The sequence below is a fragment of the Zygotorulaspora mrakii genome, chromosome 2, assembly GCF_013402915.1.
Source record: "Zygotorulaspora mrakii chromosome 2, complete sequence".
Classification (NCBI taxonomy): Eukaryota; Fungi; Ascomycota; class Saccharomycetes; order Saccharomycetales; family Saccharomycetaceae; genus Zygotorulaspora; species Zygotorulaspora mrakii.
This window is the reverse complement of record NC_050720.1, coordinates 20,469-39,208: the sequence shown is the minus strand read 5'-3', so window position 1 is coordinate 39,208 and position 18,740 is coordinate 20,469. Positions and strand designations below refer to the sequence as shown.

The window sequence follows — 18,740 nt, the reverse complement described above, 5'->3', positions numbered from 1 at the left end:
CGTTTATTCGTTTATTCATATTCATATTCATTTCATCTTACCTTTATGGTTCATTGTCGCTCATGGCGCTGATTCTTTTTTAACTTCCGAGCGTAATCCCGAGATTTTCACTTGCGTTTCTGCACAGATTCTGGGGCAAACTGTGATTAGAGAATACATGCGGGGGTGCAGAGGCAGAAAAGGGAGCAAAAGGTAAGAGAGGAAGAACCAAAGAAGCACGAAAGAAACAGACAGAACAGGCCATCTTGATGATAACTGGTGACATGTGGTAAATCGGCAGACTCGTATGAGCCAGTGTTTAAGTTAATTTGAAGGGTACTGAAAATCGCGCAACGAATGTTGGAACCAACCTTGATTTACACTTTGGATTTAGAGTTTTGTGGATATATATAGATGCATTGGGACGGGATATTTAGAATACATGTAGTAGTTGGAATAATTGTCGGTGCTGTACTTGCAGGAAAACTGTACACAGAGCCGAAACCAAGACTCAATTCCGAAATAGTATCAATATCACTTCCATGTCTCATAAACAATTTAAATCCGATGGAAACATCGTCGCACCCTATTTGCTGGGACTCGCCAGAAGTAATCCAGGTTTGACGGTGATCGAGCACGATCGAGTAGTTTTCAGAACTGCCTCTGCTGCAAACTCTGGCAATAAGCCTAAAGTCACTTTGGTTTCCGGAGGAGGAAGTGGCCATGAACCGACACATGCCGGATTTGTTGGTGAAGGTGCGTTAGATGCTATTGCGGCTGGTGCAATCTTTGCTTCGCCATCTACCAAACAGATCTTCTCCGCTCTAAAGGCTGTCGAGTCTCCTAAGGGAACGTTGATCATTGTCAAGAACTACACAGGTGATATTATTCATTTTGGATTAGCCGCTGAAAGAGCAAAAGCCGCTGGAATGAAAGTTGAACTAGTGGCCGTTGGCGATGATGTGTCTGTAGGTAAGAAGAAGGGCTCGCTTGTAGGACGCAGAGGGCTAGGTGCCACTGTTCTTGTCCATAAGATTGCCGGGGCAGCTGCAGCTCATGGCCTTGAACTATCAGAAGTTGCACAAGTTGCTCAAGCAGTGAATGATAATAGTGCTACTATTGCTGCTTCTCTGGATCATTGCACTGTTCCCGGTCACAAGCCGGAGAATATCCTGGGTGACGATGAGTATGAAATTGGTATGGGTATTCACAATGAATCAGGTACCCAAAAATCTTCACCTTTACCATCAATTCCAGAACTTGTTGCTCAGATGTTGCCCTTAGTTCTTGGTGAAGACGAAGATCGCTCATATGTCAAATTTGAACCTAAGGACGATGTCGTTTTAATGGTTAACAATATGGGTGGTATGTCTAATTTGGAATTGGGGTATGCAGCAGAAGTCGTTTCTGAGCAATTGATTAAGAAATATAACATTATTCCAAAGAGAACCATAGTTGGCGCATTCATAACCGCTTTGAACGGACCGGGTTTCGGTATAACTTTGATGAATGCGTCAAAAGCTGGTCCAAGTATTATCAAATACTTCGATTATCCTACAACGGCTAGCGGATGGAATCAAACGTATCATAACGCGGAAGATTGGAAAGTTCTTGCTGACGGTAAGGTACCAACTGCTCCTTCATTGAAGACAATAAAGAATGAAAAACCATCCGGTGTTAAGGCCAATTTTGATACATTTGCTAAAATTCTATTAGCTGGTATTGAAAGAATTAACGAAGTAGAGCCAAAAGTTACATGGTATGATACTATTGCAGGAGATGGAGATTGCGGAACAACTCTTGTTTCTGGTGGTAAGGGATTGACAGAAGCCATTGATGATCATTCTTTGCGTCTTGAGGATGCTGCACATGGTATCGAAGATATTGCTTACATCGTCGAAGACTCTATGGGTGGTACCTCTGGTGGTCTATATTCTATCTACCTATCTGCTTTAGCAAAAGGTATTAATGATTCAGGCGACAAGCAACTAACAGTTAACACCTTTAAAAAAGCTTCACAATCCGCTTTAGAGGCTCTTTATAAGTACACAAGAGCACGTCCTGGTTATAGAACCTTGATTGATGCTTTGCAACCTTTTGTCGAAACCCTAAATGCTGGTAAGGGTCCTAGAGCGGCTGTCGAAGCGGCTCAACAAGGTGCTGAGAAGACAAGAAAGATGGATGCCCTTGTTGGTCGTGCTTCCTATGTAGCCAAAGAGGAGTTGCGTAAGCTTGATAGCGAAGGTGGGCTGCCAGATCCAGGTGCTGTCGGGTTGGCTGCTCTGTTGGATGGGTTAGTTACCGCTGCCGGATATTAAGTACCAAATGACACTTGCTGGTTTGATAATTCAGCACATGATTCCATCGCGAAGATCTGCTCTAGCTTAGTGTTTACCTAGACCTATGTCGCAGTGTATAGTTGATAAAGATGAGTAAAAGTATAAGAAAATTAAGAAAATTTTCTAGTTCCTACAACACATAATCGAACTGAAGCGGACAGCAAGGTCAACCTTCTCTTTCATATATATTTTCCTTTTGAGTAAATTCTCACAAAAAGTTTTCATTCATAGAGCCAAAAAACGTTTCCAACCCAAATTTCACGGTTACAGTTTAGCGACTTTGCTAGGTAAGTGGTATTCATTTTCACATTGCTTCGATATCATTTTGCAAAGCGATAAGCGAGATGCAATGGACGCCTGTTAAAATCGCGTCGACACGCATTTTGATTAATTTACAGTATTACCTTTCACTTCAACTCCCTCAAAGTGGTAGAACAATATTAGAGTTTGTTCACTACTGTAAATAGTTATGGCAGTAAAACATCTTGCGCGTGGCGCCAGCTTTTTTCAGTCATTAACTTAATCTACAACACAAGTCTTTGCGGTAAATTCTTCCACATAATACCACGACTGCAGGGCATAATTGACTCTACCTATTAATTACGTAAAGATAAGCACCTACTTTATGAACTATGTCATAGGAAATTGAATGTATAAGATGGGTCAAGCAGTACATCCCAATCAATATCAAGCAAACGATTATCCTGTGGCAAAGGATCTGGATGCGTGGCGCTCTCCAATTGCTGAATTTGTCGATTTTTTCTCTTCAGTAAATCTTGAAGTAGAAGCTTTGCTGTATTCTGCGCCTCAAGAGCTACCGTAGTTCCTAAAGTTTGGACGATGCTATCAAGCATACTCATCGCTGAAGTAACATGCAAAAGACTTTCAGGCGTGTCAATGGCAAGAAGAACACAGACATATTGGAAAGAGGTACTTAACACACTCCACCACGCTTGATCTATTTTAGCTAGATGATAAGCCGCTGATAGTGCTGTGTTTCCAATGCTTGTGATTTGAAGTATGACTCCTTTATCAAGAACATGATTTAGCAGTCTTAGTCTTCTATAAAAAGACAGACACAGATCAGCCTTAGTTAGAGATATGAAAGCATGAACATCCGGCGAGTCGTACACGCACTTTAAAGCATTTAACAACTCCGTTGTTTGAATTGTAGGATCTAAACTCGAGTACTCCCTTGGAATAAGTTGGGCTAATTTCACCAGGTGTGCTAGATAATCACTTTTTGATTCTTTAACGGATTTACAAGTACGTTTGTTAATATTCACACTTGTGCACCCGTAGTCATACGAAAGGATCGTGTTTGTTGTCCATGCACACCAAAATATTCTTCTAGCATACTCACGCACATATATCGTAGTTCTTGAACGAGAGTTCGTATTTGTGTCGAAATCAGCCCCGTCAATTTCCTGATGGAGCCCAATTACCTCTGCAAGATGAAGAGAAGTACAGCTAGCGAGCCATGCTACGTGCGGAGGAGCAGCTGTACGGAGGTAAATTGTTCGCAAGATCCACGCAGAGACCTGTTCAATAGAGGGAACACGACTGAAAGCAGGATCATCTAAAATGCATTTAGCATATTTGACGATATCCAGCTCCCGCGGATGCCCAAGGGTTCCTGAGAAAAACGATCCCAAAGAAATGACCCCTGCAATAACGGCTCCATAATCTGAGTTTTCTCCAGTTCCGTTCCAACATTTTTCCACTTCTAACTTAAGTTTATCCTCATCTATGAAATTAAAAAATGGATGCACAACTGTGAAAAAAACTTTGGTGAAGCGACGACATTCCTCCACTGTCAGTAATTCAGACAAGGGGCCGTGTTTACTTGATTTTTCTTCAGGTCGGACGCCACAATGCCAACCAAAAGAGTGCAAACGTGGTGGGTTGGCAGATTGAAGTTCGAGACCCAGTGTCCGCGGAAATCCCACCGCTGAATGCTGATCAGTAGATTTGGTCAAATTAACGGGGCGTGTATCTTCAGCCTTTCGCTCATTAGCAGTATGTTTTTTACTCTCTTCAGCCTTTTGCTCATTAGCAGTATGTTTTTTACTCTCTTCAGCTGTCAAATGTGCAACGGGAACAGACACTTCATCACGCCCAGCGAATAACCTTTTTTCCAGACGCTTTACTTTGAATTCTGTCAGAGGTCCATCATCATAAGTATACTGGCACTCATATCCATAATCAGAACACATCCCACAAGGTTGCTTACCATCACATTTTCTTTTACGTTTTCTGCAAGGTATACATGCTTTTTGCACCCTTTGACGTTTACCTGATTGCAAATTTGTTCCCGAAAATGTCATTTCATATACAAAGCATTCTAGGCCTTATTCGTATCTGACCATCTTTTTCTTGTCTTGCGTACAGTAACTGAGCTTGATCTGAGATGAGTCTTTCAGGAAGATTAAACAAAAGAAATCAAAGATCGATACGTGCATCGCCACGTGATATATAAATCCGAAAAACTAACTTATAAAGTTAGACGGCTGAAGAATTAACATATAGAGCTTATTTCCATCGTACTATGCTGTGAAAATCATTAAATTATTAAATTACGTGTTACTCTAAGTGTTCGTTTTCAGGAGGTTCCCGTTTGAATCTCACGTATGTGCTGAGCCCGTAGGACGCAGCAATTACAATTCCAAGACCACCTAGTCCTATCCCCATGTACCAAGAGCCGCGGTATCCCTTTAATGGGTTAGATCCTCCATCATTTACTTGCGACTCGATTGTACCGGCAAATCCTAGTCCAATTGAAATGGAATAATTGACCACTGTGTTAACCAACGAGGCAGCAAGGCCTTGGTGTTCCTGGGGCATTGTGTTACTGAGAATAAGTGTTGCAGCAGGAAAAGACATGTCCATGCCCCAGGGCATCACAATTATAGAGACAAAAGTTTGAGCCCAATAGGTCTGATGCACTGGGGCTGAGGAGATTAATATGTTCCCCAGAGTGAAGGCGATCATTGCACATAACATCACTGTACTAGGTCTGCAATAATTCAAGACAATTCCTGTAGTCATAGCTGCGCAAAATCCACTAACGCATGTAGGGGTAAGTTGCGCACTTGATAATAGTGGGGTCTGTCCTCTTGAATCCTCCATGAATTGCCAGATGTAATAAATCCAAATACCAAAACTTGACCACCCTGCAGAGATACAAGCCAGTACGAATGCGGCGTCCGTCGATAGCGCTTTAAAAGGGAGCAACGGAAATTTAGCTCGCAATTCTATAAAGACAAATAGACACAGGAATGCGACTCCCACTATGAGCAATGCATACGTATAAGGCGTTTCCCAACCCACGACAGGACCTTGATTCCACGCAAAATTGAATAGAATAAGCCCAGTCATGCCGCTCAAAGAACCTGCCAAATCAACTCGTTGCCAAATTGAGTGGGATGCATCCAAATTCGGCATATCTGCGTGTGGGATCACCCAGAGTCCTGCTACCGCCAAGAAAAAGCAAACAATAGAAAATATCCAAAACGCCCAAGGCCACCATGCCATCTGAGCTAGTATGGATGAAAAGACTGCTCCAAGTGTAAAGCCGTTGGGTGCGCAAGCACCAAACATACTGAATGCCATATTTTTCCTCTTTCCTGGCTTGTAAGTGCGACCTAGAATGGCAATCGCATTGGGCAGCACCAGGGCTGGTCCGATACCTTGAAAGGCACGGCAGCAATCAAAGAAGACCTGATTAGAGTATACGCTGAATCCGGCCAGCAATGACCAGAGTGCGTACCATAAAAATCCGAAGACAAAGAATCTTCTGTGCCCAAACAAATCACCCAGTCTGCCCGCAATCAAAATGAATGTACCAACCGTCAATGAGTAACCGGATGCAAACCAACTCAATTGGCCGGGATTGCTGATCCCAAAACTCTCACCAATATAATGAAGTGGCGCTATTGATTGCGCAAGGCCCGCTTGTGTCATTAATTGAGCCGAGCATAACACTCCCACAAACGTGGCTTCACGTATCAGAGAGCCCTCTGGCGCTTCAGCATCGACTTTTTCCACTCCATCCAGAGACATTTCATCAACCTCATCGCCGGTTTCCTTATTCTCCTTGCCCATCGCTGACCTTTTTAAAATTGCCTGGTACAATCTTGGAACCTTCGCTTTTGGTCGTAAAACTTAATCGTGTTGACACTATTTATATACACTTGGTGAAAAAAAATCCACTAGCGCTTTCCATACATGTTTCGCATTTAATCGAGAGCTTATGCCATTACAAAACTCGTTTATCTCTTGGATTGTGCACTCATTTGTCGTCATTCCGCAATACCCGCACAACGGAGCGCTCAAGGCAACTAGGAAAAAAGCGGGCGAAATCCTTCGAAAATTACGCGATTTTGCACCGACAAGCCGCAGCAGCCGCATTATCTACAGAAAGCGTTGGCTGATTAACGCTTATGTAATTCGTTATCCAATGCAAGCAGTACGCCATCTGGAAAAAAATTGCAGGCAGTAATTGCGACATTGCCGGAGGGATACATCAAAATGACAATGGTGCAGGAAACCGACTACCAGCCCTGCCACTTACTGGCTAATAGTTGCAGCGGAATTGATGCATTGTAGTCTCTTGCTTGATTTCGCAGCTTCTTCGGTTGCTATAAACTTTTTGGAGCTAGAATGGTTCTCAAACATATCAGCTCTGGTGTATCTGCATCTGTTGGCGTCAGCAGGTAGCCCTGCTTTCATGGATTGTCGCCCGTAGTGTCGAGAACTCATCTGTTTGGAAGGAGGCAACATCACAAATGTGGGGCTAGCGTTTGGGCACGCGTCAATTCATGGTAAGTCCGTTTTAGATTCTTGTTTGTTCCTTGGAAGGCTGGTCAGATATACAAAATACCAGGGTGGAACGAAGACGACAACACGCCAGCACGTAGCCTCCGAATGCCCCTTCTCGGAGGCATCGTGAGGGAAGCTCGATTGGGCAAGGGCGACTGCCCTCATAACAATGCCATTGCGCTTGCTTCAGCCTGTATCTCTTACACTAACGCATCCAAAAATGTCCCTGATGGATGATTGTAGCTCTCACTTTGTCATTCTGCTGCTCGCGAAGCGCCGACAGTGTGATGTCTTGTATGCCGGTCCCTTTTAAGTATGCTAAACGCACCGATAACAGCGGGGATCTATTTCCAGGAAAGTTTACCCGGCTGGCAAAATGCGAAGGGTCTGCATTAGATCAGCCTTATAAATACTACTGGATGATTGAGAGGTAGTCTGCGATGATAGTAATGCTCTTGTATCGTGCTTTTACCCTATGAAGGTGTCAATTACTGTTTGGTCTCAAGAGAGCAAAAAAACAAACGGTTATGGAAATTGAAAAGAAAACTATAGCAGTCGTTGGTGCTGGAGTATTTGGTGTCTCTGTGGCAAATCATTTATCTAGAGAGCTGGACGCCACCTCTTACAGAGTCAAACTGGTAACTCTGTCAGATTATGTATATTTCTTACCATCTGCTGTGCGTTTAACTGTGTCGAGGGACTATTCGAGCTCGATCTTGCCTCTCAAAGACGTCATTGACATTGGAGTTGAGACGATCAAAGACAAAGTGGTCAGCTTCAACACCAGCAATTTGATTTTGGAATCAGAAGCAGTTTTGGATTTTGATGTGCTGATTCTTGCAACGGGCTCGAAATGGCCCGATCCGATTGGTTCAACGTTCGCATTTGGCGATGACTACAAGACTTATTTAGACAAGCAAGCCTCTAGAGTTCAGGAAGCTGAGCACATTGCTTTTATTGGAGGTGGTTTTGTCAATTCCGAGATTGTCGGTGAGCTGCTGTTCAAATATCAAGACGAAATCAAGTCTGGTAAGAGACGCATCTCTATAATCCACAACTCGGACAAACTTTTGCCAGCTAATGGCTTATATGGCGACACAGTAAGGTCGAAAGTTACAGATTACCTCTCTGGCAACGGTATCAAACTCTATCTAAATGCAAGAGGGACGATTTCCGATGATGATCCAAATCAAATAATTTTGGGAGATGACGCATCTAAACATATCAGGGCGGACTTGATTTATAGGGGAGTTGGAATTGCACCAAACGTACCAACTAACCATATCGCCGATTTTTGCGACGATAGGGGTTTCGTCCAGGTGCAAACTAATTTTCAAGTAAATGCCTGTAAAGAAGGAAATATTTTCGCCATTGGAGACGTCACCAATTTCAGATATCATGGAATTATGAAAAGAGATAACTGGGTTGATGTTTTAACTAAAAACGTTATCTCGTTCATGAAGGAGGGTGCGAATGCTAAACTAGCAAGCTGTAGCTGCTATGAAATTGGTGAAACTCCGGGTGCTGTTTCACTTGGACCCAAAACAGGGTTTGGTCAGTTTCCGGTGCCTTTTCTTGGAACCGTGAGTATTCCATCTTTTGTGGTCGCTAAAGCGAAATGTAAGAGTCTATTTAGGGAAAAAATGGAAGATATGTATAAAAAATAAAAGAACCTGTTTTAGTCAGTTAATTGTCGAAAGAATGTAGGAAATGTCCTATAATGGGGCGTGATATATTTTACTAAGGCTTTCATTTGCGTTCAAAATCAATCATGCTCATTATAACAAAGCATAGTTTTTGTGACACATACCACTTTCCATGTTCTAAGATAAACTTTAGCATAAAATGAAACTAATTCAAAATAAATATTCAGCGTAATATAGTTCAAGCAGAGATAGATTTACATTCAATGGCCTGTCCTTCTGTAAATGACTCTGGAAGTCTGATAGCCAACTTTGGTATAGAGAATTTGGGCTCTATGGTTGAAGTAGTCGGTACACCAGTATACGTGCGGGGTGTTCATTTTATCTGCTTCATCATATACATATTGGACGAGCTGTCTTCCCAAGCCTCTGACCCTTGCAGTTTCGTCAACGTATAGATCGTTTAACAAGATCTTATCCTTAGTAGCCCAGGTGGTGATATGACTAAAATAATTGACCATACCAAGAGCTTTTCCAGTTTCTAAATCGATAGCCAATGCTGCCCACATTTTGATTTGAGGGTCCAAGAACCGCTGGAAGTTAGCTTTACTCAACTCATCTGTTGGAGTGACATTGTGAAAAATTTGAAATAGCTTCCAGAGACGTTCCCATTCACGCTGGTCTCCCTCTTGAACCTGCCTAATAATAATTGAATCGGGCATCAGACTGGTGTTGTTTATAAATATGCCACGTACTAATAGTATCCGATACTTTTCAAAAATCTACACCTTTTATAATTTAAGCAAGATGGCTTGTCGATGAGCCGTGTGACGCATGCAGGATTTCCAGCACCGACTATCTCTTTGAAACTCGAATATTTTACAGCCCTTAATATGGTACACAACCCAGAAGTAAAGCTGTGTCCACGGCTAACCTCAGCTATGCCAAAGAAACTTTGCATTTAAGTTATGTCTATCTGCAAGGGTATATTGACTGAAACGCATTTCGGAGCATTCCTCCGCGCGGCGGTGCTCATCCTATCTGCGGCCAGCACTGCAAAGGTAGTTAAAGATTACAGGCTCAATGCTAAAACTTAGGTTGCTGTAATAATAGTTTTTTGGATTATCAGTACTCTCTCTCACTTCTAATTTTTTTCTTGAATACAATGAAATGATTACAAAAAATAAATCTCACGATAGTTAGAAAAAAAATTGTTGTAAGCATATTCTGTTTGGGCATGGCTGTTTGTTTTTCTAATAATGAGTTTATTTGCTAAAAGAATATATATATAAATATATTTACATGGAGCTTGCAGGGCTTGGGTCATTCATAAGCAATTTCAGAGAGAAAACCTGAAATCCAACCTTTTAGTCCCAAGTTGCTCACTATTTTGAAGGTAAAGTTCTTGTTGTTCGGAATCCATTGAATTCCATATTTTTTCTCTTCGCTGATTTTGGTGAGAATAGTAGTATCTTGTAGCTCCCAATGCGACAAAAGTGGCTACATTTAAGCCTAATAGGATTTCATTACCTTTATGATACAGTGGTGCATCGTGTGGCTGATATAAGTTTGAACATGTGATAGCTGACAACTGTGCCATGATATTCATAATTGTTTGAGAAATTGTTCTGTTTCTAACGGAATTAGAATTTTTGGACACCAGAGCTAGCAAACTGGCATAACAAGCTGGATAGGAAAGTGCAACATTCAGAAGTGCAAAAGTGGCCCATACATTTACATTCAATCCAGGCCACCATCGCAGAGCAATAGCGCATGGGATAACCCAGATGGGCTCCAACATGGCTACCAAAAGTGTTTGATTGGTGGCAGACGCCAAGTAATTCATCAGTAAGAGTGTGAGAGCAGCTCCAGCAGTTTTGGGTATTGTGAGCAGGATTGTGTTTACTGTGCTAAATCCTAACTTTCTCAAAATCAAGGTTAGATAGGAACTTGTAGACGTAAGTCCCATACAAGCCAGATAACTCAGTAAATACATCGGCCAAAGATTATAATCTGCAAGACTAGTCAACAATTTTTTAAAAGAAACCGCTTGCCTGTTATTCATCTCTCCCTTCGCAGGATCATCTCTTAGTAGTTTGTTGACCACAATCTTTACCTCCCTCTCAGTATAGGATCCTTTTGGTCTAAACCACGCTTTGGTTTGAGAAACAGAAGGAGACATTAAAAAATAGGACATAACACCAATGATAAACGTAAAAAGCCCCTCAACTACAAACAACCACTGCCACCCTCCCATACCAGCAGCTCTTATTTGCAACAAACCATAAGCGACGAGGGACATCACAATTGTGGTTATCTGTCCTGACACGTAAAAGTAGCCAAGGCGGATGGTAAGTTCACTACCTGTGTAGAAATAAGAAAGCCACAGAACGGTATCTGCTATGAATCCGCCCTCCAACATTCCCAACAAGGCTCTCGTTGCCAAAAAGCCACTACGATTTTTGATTGCGGCCTGCGACATGGCCACAATTGACCAGGCAATCATTTCAAAAGGGACCCATCGATCTGGACCAATTTTTTTAGAGATAAGCTGCGCAGGCATCTCGGCCAGAATGAAGCAAACTAGATTGACAGTATTACCCAAGTTATAATCGGCAGTTGTCAATCCAACATCGTCCAAAAAATTGTCGGAAAGAGCTTGAGACAAGTTATTTCTATCAATATTTAGAGCAGCGAACATCCACATTGCCCAGAACGCCACCCTAAGATCAACTTTTCTAACAACCTTTCTCTCTTCACTAGCAGTCCATTGAAATTTTGGATCAAAATACTTGCGACATTCATACTTGCAGTCATCATATATCTTGAAATAGTAATCAGCGACTTTACTGTCGTTGAAAATATGTACAGAGCTTACGCTTCCAAAACCAAGGGATTCCGAGTCACTTGGCGACGTCAAACTAGCAGTCGACTGAGTATCCTCAGTGACTAAGACATTCTCTTTCTTCGTCCCCTTTTTATTGTACGGAAAAGTGACCATCGTAGTATATACTTTAGCAGTGGTGAGCTCAAACTAAAATATTCCGATAAACTTAACCAGTATGTCCTTTCATTTATATTCGATAGAGGACTGCAAGATCTTGGTCATGCATTCGTCAATATCAGCAGAGGAGAGGGTTATATCGGTTTCCTGGGATGTGCCCCTCATGAGATTTCATGTGCTCGAACGAACTGACTAATAGAAAGCAATAAACGTTTTTCGAGGATAGTACTATATGTCTTCTCCACAGTTTATTCATAAGTCTACACAATGATCCACAAAATAACGAAAGCAAACTATCCCTTGAAGTCATAGCGTTGGGTTCACAGAGAAAAGAACTTAGTTTTCATGCCTAGCTGTGGCTAGCATAACGAGCGATCCAGCTTGGCATTCTTTCCTGCAGATTCTTAGAGTTACACAATTTGAAGATGCGGTGTCTTTTTTTTCAAAGTTATATAAGACACAATGTCCATGCCGAGCACTTTCAATGTAAGCGCGGCCCGAACCTTGAAGCCAAGACTGAAGTAGAGCATCGGGATAATGCGCAGGCAAGAGTATCTGATCATTACGAGTTTGCGTCGTTTTGCAACTTCAAGAAAACTAGTTTGTCTGTCCAATATGGGCTGATTTCTCTGAAAAAAGTATTAAACAGTAAGATTTCGCAAGTTATCGGTCGAAGCTTTAAGGTTTGTTGAAGTTTTCTAAAAAAATGAGGTGATGTTTTCCTTGATTATATTCTTTATTGGTCACATAGCACAGACAGTTTGTTCCGAATGGTTTACCCACTAGTGACTTCAATGCCATGAGCTCAAGAATGTGGCTTGCTATTTAAATAGATACGACCATTCCAACTTGCCAAAAATGCTGATGAAAGGTATATAAGGCAGCACGATTCAGAATGTTTCTCTGCTACAAACGTCTTTTTCATTAATAAGAACAAACCAATCAAACACCAATCAATAGATCAGGCATCAAAATAATATGTCGGCAACCTTAAAGACCAAGACAAACTCTTATTCCGTGGCTTCCGGCAAACAAACCCCCAAAAGTTCAGTTCTGAAACTGAACTACAAAACAGTTGATGAAGGAAATCATGATACACATTTTTTCGAGGGCCAGGATGAACGTTCGACCGATGGTATTCTAAGAGTTAATGCAAAGTACAGAGCTACCGCAAAAGCTCCGGATTTCCTACCCAGTTGGGATCCGAATGAGAAGTATGGACCTTTGACTTTCCATGAATACGATGATCCTGCTTTGAGAGCGGACCCAACATTTTCAAACCTGTTTCCTAAAGATAAAGAAAACGAAATTGCTGTGAGGCCGATCACACCAAAACTAGGTTCTGAAATTAAGGGAATTCAATTATCTCACCTTTCGGATGCTGCGAAAGATGAGCTGGCTCTTTTGATTGCTCAAAGAGGTGTTGTTGTTTTGAGAGAGCAGGATTTCGCAGAGAAAGGTCCTCGATATGTCGCAGACTTTGTTAGCCACTTTGGAAAGTTGCACATCCATCAAAGCAGCGGTCACCCGGAGGATGTTGCCGAGCTACATGTAACATACCGTAGGCCTGATGAACAAGAATTCGAAAGGTTGTTCGCTGATAGAACGAGCTCTATATTTTGGCATTCTGATGTTTCTTACGAGTTGCAGCCGCCTTCTTATACTTTTTTCACTGTACTCGAAGGACCAAATGGAGGTGGCGACACGTTGTTTTCTGATGGAATTGAAGCTTATGAGAGACTTTCTCCAACCTTTCAGAATTTTTTGAGCCGTTTACATGTCGTCCACAGTGGAATTGAACAAGCAGAACACTCGAAAAGACAGGGTGGTATTGAGAGAAGAAAGGCTTCCGCCTATATTCATCCATTAATCAGGTATCACCCAGTTTTGAAGAGAAAGAGTATTTTTGCTGATCCATCTTTTTCTAGAAGAATCGTGGAGTTGAAGAAACAGGAGTCTGATCTTCTCTTGAAGTTTTTATTCGATCTAATAGGAAATACACATGACATTCAGTTGAGAGCAAATTGGGAGTCTAATACAGTGGCAATTTGGGATAACCGTAGGGTTCATCACTCTGCCGTTGTAGATTGGGAAAAGCCTGTCAGCAGACATGCAGTGAGAATAACCCCCCAAGGTGAAAGACCTGTGGAAGATCCTAAATACCTTAATGATCCCAGCTATTACCCCGATCCTGTCAACAATGTTTGATTTATCATTCTCCTACTTACGATTATTTAGAATATAAAAAAGAAAATTACTCCACACATCAGTGACTGTTTATAAGGTGCGTATATGTTACAATATGCTGCTCATATGAGCTGAGAGGACGAAACACCCGAGCAAAGCAGTTTTAACGTTAATAAAATCACATATTACTGGGTAAGATGAAGCAGTTTCTGGAAATGCGTTTCACGATCGTACAAGCAAATGCTGTTGTGAGAAACAACTTATAAAAGATGTTTTTTTTTTGGCTATTGAGGTATTCAGCATGTACTGGAGAAGTATAAACTAGTGATAATTCTATTAAACGATATTGCCATAACATGATGAGCAGCCATAGCCTAAAGGGTTTTTGTCAACTAATTGTCGCTCCTCATGCTAGCTCATAAACAAGACTGGCAGGAATCGAAGGGCTGATTAAATCACACAACTTAGGCTGGAAAAACGATTGCAGAGCTCACTTGACCAATTGGTCAAAGCGCAATAGCGCGCACCTGAGGCTGTTATCCTGTTTTCACGGCATTTAACAAATTTGAAGCTCATCATGCTCAATTAATATTATAAAGTTTAGCCTCAAGCAGGTATTAGCACACGGATGAGCTTTTCAGAGACTGCGAGAGGCCGGCGACTCAGAATCTAGGAAAGACAGTGGCACCAAAGAGAAAAGATTCCGCGCGAAAATATCAGTGTGCCAACTGCATTTTATTTCTGTTAACTTACAAACTTAGTCCTTGAACCACTTCAGGTACTTTATATCACGTTGATGTATTCATAAAAGTAACACCTACGAAATGACATTTTTTCAGAAGTCCGTTGCCATGGCAATTTACAAGCGAGACTTGTGAAGATGGACCTCTCGCGCCACAACGAGTTACGAATTTATCATTTTCACAAGACAAAAAGCTGTCCTTGATACGTCAACAGAGGGAGATAGCGTGATACAGATGTGGCTCCATGCCAGTAGTTACTGTGCTCACTTTTTGGAGGAAACTATAAAGGAGAGGGGGAAATTGCTTGTCAAAAGTTTCCTAGCAAAAAGTATGCTTGACCACCATAACAGAAGAATAGCTAAAATCCGATTGCATTATGTCTACTGAACTCGAAACGATCTCAGAGAATTCGTGTATTGCTAAAAACATTGGAGCTCTCCACCTAAAATATGGAGAAAGCGGTGCATACGGGGATTTTGATACACATTTTATGCCAACACAAGATGAAGTAGCGCCAAACGGCTTATTAAGAATCTACGAGTCCTACAGAAAACAGGCCAAATATCCAGATTTTTTGCCAACTTGGGATACCAAGGAAAAATACCCACCTCTGAAATTTCACAAGTATGAAGATCCTGCATTAAGAGCAGATCCCAATTTTCCTAACCTCTTTCCTGAAAATAAGAAACATCTGATCAATACGAGAAAAGTCACGCCTAAAATGGGTACCGAAATAAGAGGAATTCAACTTACTGAGCTTTCTGATTCAGCAAAGGATGAATTAGCTCTATTAGTTGCCCAGAGGGGAGTTGTGCTTTTGAGAAATCAAAATATGGCGGAGAAAGGAGCTGCCTATGCAGCAAATTATGGAAAACATTTTGGCCAACTACACATTCATCCTACTAGTGGTCATCCGGAGCATATCCCTGAATTACATATTACTTTTCGGAGACCGGATCATGATGAATTTGACAGAGTTTTTTACGACTCGAACTCTTCAATATTTTGGCATACTGATGTATCCTATGAATTACAACCACCATCATACACCTTTTTTAATGTCCTTGAAGGTCCTGATGGCGGTGGTGACACGTTATTCGGAGATTCAATTGAAGCTTTCGACAGGCTATCGAAGCCTTTTCAAGATTTTTTGAGTACGCTACATGTCACCCATAGCTCCAAAGAACAAGCTAACGATTCAAAAATACAAGGAGGTATCCAACGAAGGGATCCAGTGACAAATATCCATCCACTGGTTAGAGTTCATCCAGTGCTAAAGAAGAAATGTTTATTTGTTAACAAGTCATTTTCCAGGAGGATCATTGAATTAAAAAAGCCAGAATCTAATTTATTATTGGATTTCCTGTATTCCTTGGCAGACAACACGCATGATTTACAGCTTAGAGCCAACTGGGAACCCGGCACAGTTGCTGTTTGGGACAATCGTAGAGTTCAACACTCTGCTGTTATAGATTGGGAAGCACCAATTCGTCGACACGCTTTTAGAATCACAGCTCAAGGGGAAAGACCGGTCGAGAGTCTGAAACACTTAAACGATGAGACCTATTACCCATCTTCTGTTGGACGTGGCTTATAATGTTGAAAACATTATATACTGGTTGTCCTGTACCAGCTGCGTTTTCTGAACTCAACACACTTTTCCACGTGTCCAAACTGTATATACATTTCAACAGCAACCTGTATAAAACTCGAATAATACGCAGCCCTTGGTGCTCGTATTAAAAAAGCACATGTGCATTTTTTTCATAGGATTGCTTACATAAGAAATCTACTAATAGGAAAGGCAGTTCTCGAATTCCTTTTATTTTAATCTTGATATCAGTCGAACTTTAGCATAATAGACCTTTCAAAACTTCAATGCCTAACAAGCTTTTTAAAAATGCTAAACAAAATGCTGAGCAACGATTCAAGAAGTGCAAGGAAACATCTACATCATGCCCTATGTCAATTTCTATGGACTCTTGAGAGATTCTTTTTTCTTGGACCAAATTTCATTATACGGCGTACTGTTTTGATCGAGACACACCCCGAAGACACGGAGAAAAGAGCCTCAGTAATGGTGCCACCTTTTGATTCGAAGACAGCCGCAATTCTACCTAAAGACATGGAGCAGTTTTACGGAACTTTCAGTAAGCGCTTTTAGTAAATCTTTCACACGTCCGCGTCACCATCCATTCATTGCTTTGGCTTGTAAGAACTATGTATAAATAAAGCTACGATGTGTGATAACATATGGCAACGGTTTGGTTGCCTTTGCAGGTGAATTAAATAACCGACATCTACAATCTAATCCAATGAGCCATTCTTTAGAAATCAACCAGCAAACAAGATATGTCCTAAATAATGGGAAGCAAATTCCGGTTACAGGCTACGGCGTGTATGATGTGTCCCAGGAAGAGACGGCTGAATTAGTCTTTCAAGCTTTGCAAGCTGGATACAGGCATGTTGACACAGCAGTTGTGTACGGCAACCAAGTTGAAGTTGCCAAGGGAATCGCAAGATTTCTAAAGGAGACGGGTTCATCGAGAGAGGAAATTTTTTTCACTACAAAGCTTTGGAATACACAACAAGGTTACGAGGAAACCAAACGTGCGCTATCTGAAATCAATGCAGATATCGCTCCATATATTAAATACGTGGATTTGCTTTTGCTCCACTCTCCTCTAACATCGCGTGAAAAGAGACTGGGTACCTGGAAAGCTCTAGAAGAGGCTGTTTTGAATCCCAACGAAGCATCCTTGAAAATTCAGTCTATTGGGGTCTCGAACTTCGGGATCGAGCACCTTGAAGAACTGCTTGCTCAAGCTACCATCAAACCAGCAGTGAATCAACTCGAATTACATCCTTGGCTACCACGTCTAGAGCTTAGGGAGTATCTCGGACGCCATAACATTTTAGCGGAAGCGTATTCCCCCCTAACTCAGGGCTACAAACTGAACGAGCCTGAACTTCTCGAACTGGAGAAGGAGAGTGGTGTCAGCAAGATAGAACTACTGTTGAAGTGGTCATTTCTGCAAGGATTCGTTGTTCTTGCAAAGAGTAATAAATCGGAAAGAATCAAGCAAAATCTGGCTGTATTGCCAAAATCCACAGGATCCATCTCGCTGACTGAACGCGAATGGAAGGCTCTCGACAAACTAGCCTCCCACGATGTTGTTACTTGGGGAAACGCCGATCCTACAGTGTATAAATCTTAATAGATGCCGAAGCGCAAATTGACACAGATGAACTTTATAAGCTCTACGTAAAAAGTTAATCCTATAAACGCTTTCGGAAGATTTTGACTTACTTATTCCATTCGAGTCCGTACTTCTTTATTATCGTATACTTCCATGTAGGTGCGCAGGGCGTACAAGCAGAACAGGCCCGTTTTTTTCGAGTAGCCAGCAAAGACAGATTGAGCATGCCATATTTGCGCATGAGAACAGAGGCGTTCGAAAGACCCCTCCTGGATTGCCTCCACTCGCTCTGCTCTCATAATGGAGCCACAAAGGCCTAAATTGACTGCTTTTCATCAGTGCGGGTCCACTAGATGCTCTCACCCTCTGCAATAGAGCCTTCGAAAACAAGCCAACGTAATGCCATGACTATGAACTGGGCGCATCTGCACAAAGACCTGTTGGCCATTTCATGTACCCGCTATCTCGCACCTCAACAAGTCGCCCAAAGTGCACTTTCCGCTATACGACGCCGAGGTTCGAATCAGGTTTCATCAAGTTGGGTGAAATTGCAGATTGTCTCATCAAAATAAGTGCGCTGCAGTTCAAAAATGATACTATACCGGTGGCTTCACATTCTTTTTTCAAGCCGGCACTTCGAATTGCTTTCAATTTCAATCCTTGCGAGTAATCACGTCGAACTCGACGCACCTGTACTGCTCTCCATATCTAGGAAACGAATCTAGTTCAAGTTTCACCCTCGCTCACACGAGGATGAGTGAGACCATAGCTCGCACAGAAAATCTCGCAGAAATTCTGTCGTAATGCCTGGGAGAGGATGCTGT

General features: G+C 41.8%; 9 protein-coding genes across 9 annotated transcripts; 5 read left to right on the top strand and 4 right to left on the bottom strand.

Moving 5' to 3' along the window:
- Window positions 1–521: 521 nt before the first annotated feature.
- On the top strand, window positions 522–2,297 carry DAK2 (dihydroxyacetone kinase; the record flags this gene model as incomplete). The annotated part of the gene is made up of 1 exon (XM_037286822.1): window positions 522–2,297. One exon carries the CDS (start codon window positions 522–524, stop codon window positions 2,295–2,297), a length of 1,776 nt encoding a protein of 591 aa, XP_037142717.1.
- Window positions 2,298–2,953: 656 nt separating this feature from the next.
- Window positions 2,954–4,645, bottom strand: RDR1 (Rdr1p; the record flags this gene model as incomplete). Its single annotated transcript, XM_037286821.1, has 1 exon — window positions 2,954–4,645. One exon carries the CDS (start codon window positions 4,643–4,645, stop codon window positions 2,954–2,956), a length of 1,692 nt encoding a protein of 563 aa, XP_037142716.1.
- A 256-nt stretch (window positions 4,646–4,901) lies between these two features.
- Window positions 4,902–6,422, bottom strand: AMF1 (Amf1p; the record flags this gene model as incomplete). The annotated part of the gene is made up of 1 exon (XM_037286820.1): window positions 4,902–6,422. The coding sequence occupies one exon, from the start codon at window positions 6,420–6,422 to the stop codon at window positions 4,902–4,904; it is 1,521 nt and encodes a 506-aa protein (XP_037142715.1).
- Window positions 6,423–7,666: 1,244 nt separating this feature from the next.
- Window positions 7,667–8,806, top strand: AIF1 (Aif1p; the record flags this gene model as incomplete). Its single annotated transcript, XM_037286819.1, has 1 exon — window positions 7,667–8,806. The coding sequence occupies one exon, from the start codon at window positions 7,667–7,669 to the stop codon at window positions 8,804–8,806; it is 1,140 nt and encodes a 379-aa protein (XP_037142714.1).
- A 239-nt stretch (window positions 8,807–9,045) lies between these two features.
- Window positions 9,046–9,504, bottom strand: HG535_0B00220 (GNAT family N-acetyltransferase; the record flags this gene model as incomplete). Its single annotated transcript, XM_037286818.1, has 1 exon — window positions 9,046–9,504. The coding sequence occupies one exon, from the start codon at window positions 9,502–9,504 to the stop codon at window positions 9,046–9,048; it is 459 nt and encodes a 152-aa protein (XP_037142713.1).
- A 617-nt stretch (window positions 9,505–10,121) lies between these two features.
- Window positions 10,122–11,783, bottom strand: HG535_0B00210 (uncharacterized protein; the record flags this gene model as incomplete). The annotated part of the gene is made up of 1 exon (XM_037286817.1): window positions 10,122–11,783. One exon carries the CDS (start codon window positions 11,781–11,783, stop codon window positions 10,122–10,124), a length of 1,662 nt encoding a protein of 553 aa, XP_037142712.1.
- A 981-nt stretch (window positions 11,784–12,764) lies between these two features.
- Window positions 12,765–13,994, top strand: HG535_0B00200 (TauD/TfdA dioxygenase family protein; the record flags this gene model as incomplete). Its single annotated transcript, XM_037286816.1, has 1 exon — window positions 12,765–13,994. One exon carries the CDS (start codon window positions 12,765–12,767, stop codon window positions 13,992–13,994), a length of 1,230 nt encoding a protein of 409 aa, XP_037142711.1.
- A 1,098-nt stretch (window positions 13,995–15,092) lies between these two features.
- Window positions 15,093–16,313, top strand: HG535_0B00190 (TauD/TfdA dioxygenase family protein; the record flags this gene model as incomplete). The annotated part of the gene is made up of 1 exon (XM_037286815.1): window positions 15,093–16,313. The coding sequence occupies one exon, from the start codon at window positions 15,093–15,095 to the stop codon at window positions 16,311–16,313; it is 1,221 nt and encodes a 406-aa protein (XP_037142710.1).
- A 718-nt stretch (window positions 16,314–17,031) lies between these two features.
- On the top strand, window positions 17,032–17,934 carry HG535_0B00180 (aldo/keto reductase family protein; the record flags this gene model as incomplete). The annotated part of the gene is made up of 1 exon (XM_037286814.1): window positions 17,032–17,934. One exon carries the CDS (start codon window positions 17,032–17,034, stop codon window positions 17,932–17,934), a length of 903 nt encoding a protein of 300 aa, XP_037142709.1.
- Window positions 17,935–18,740: the final 806 nt, after the last annotated feature.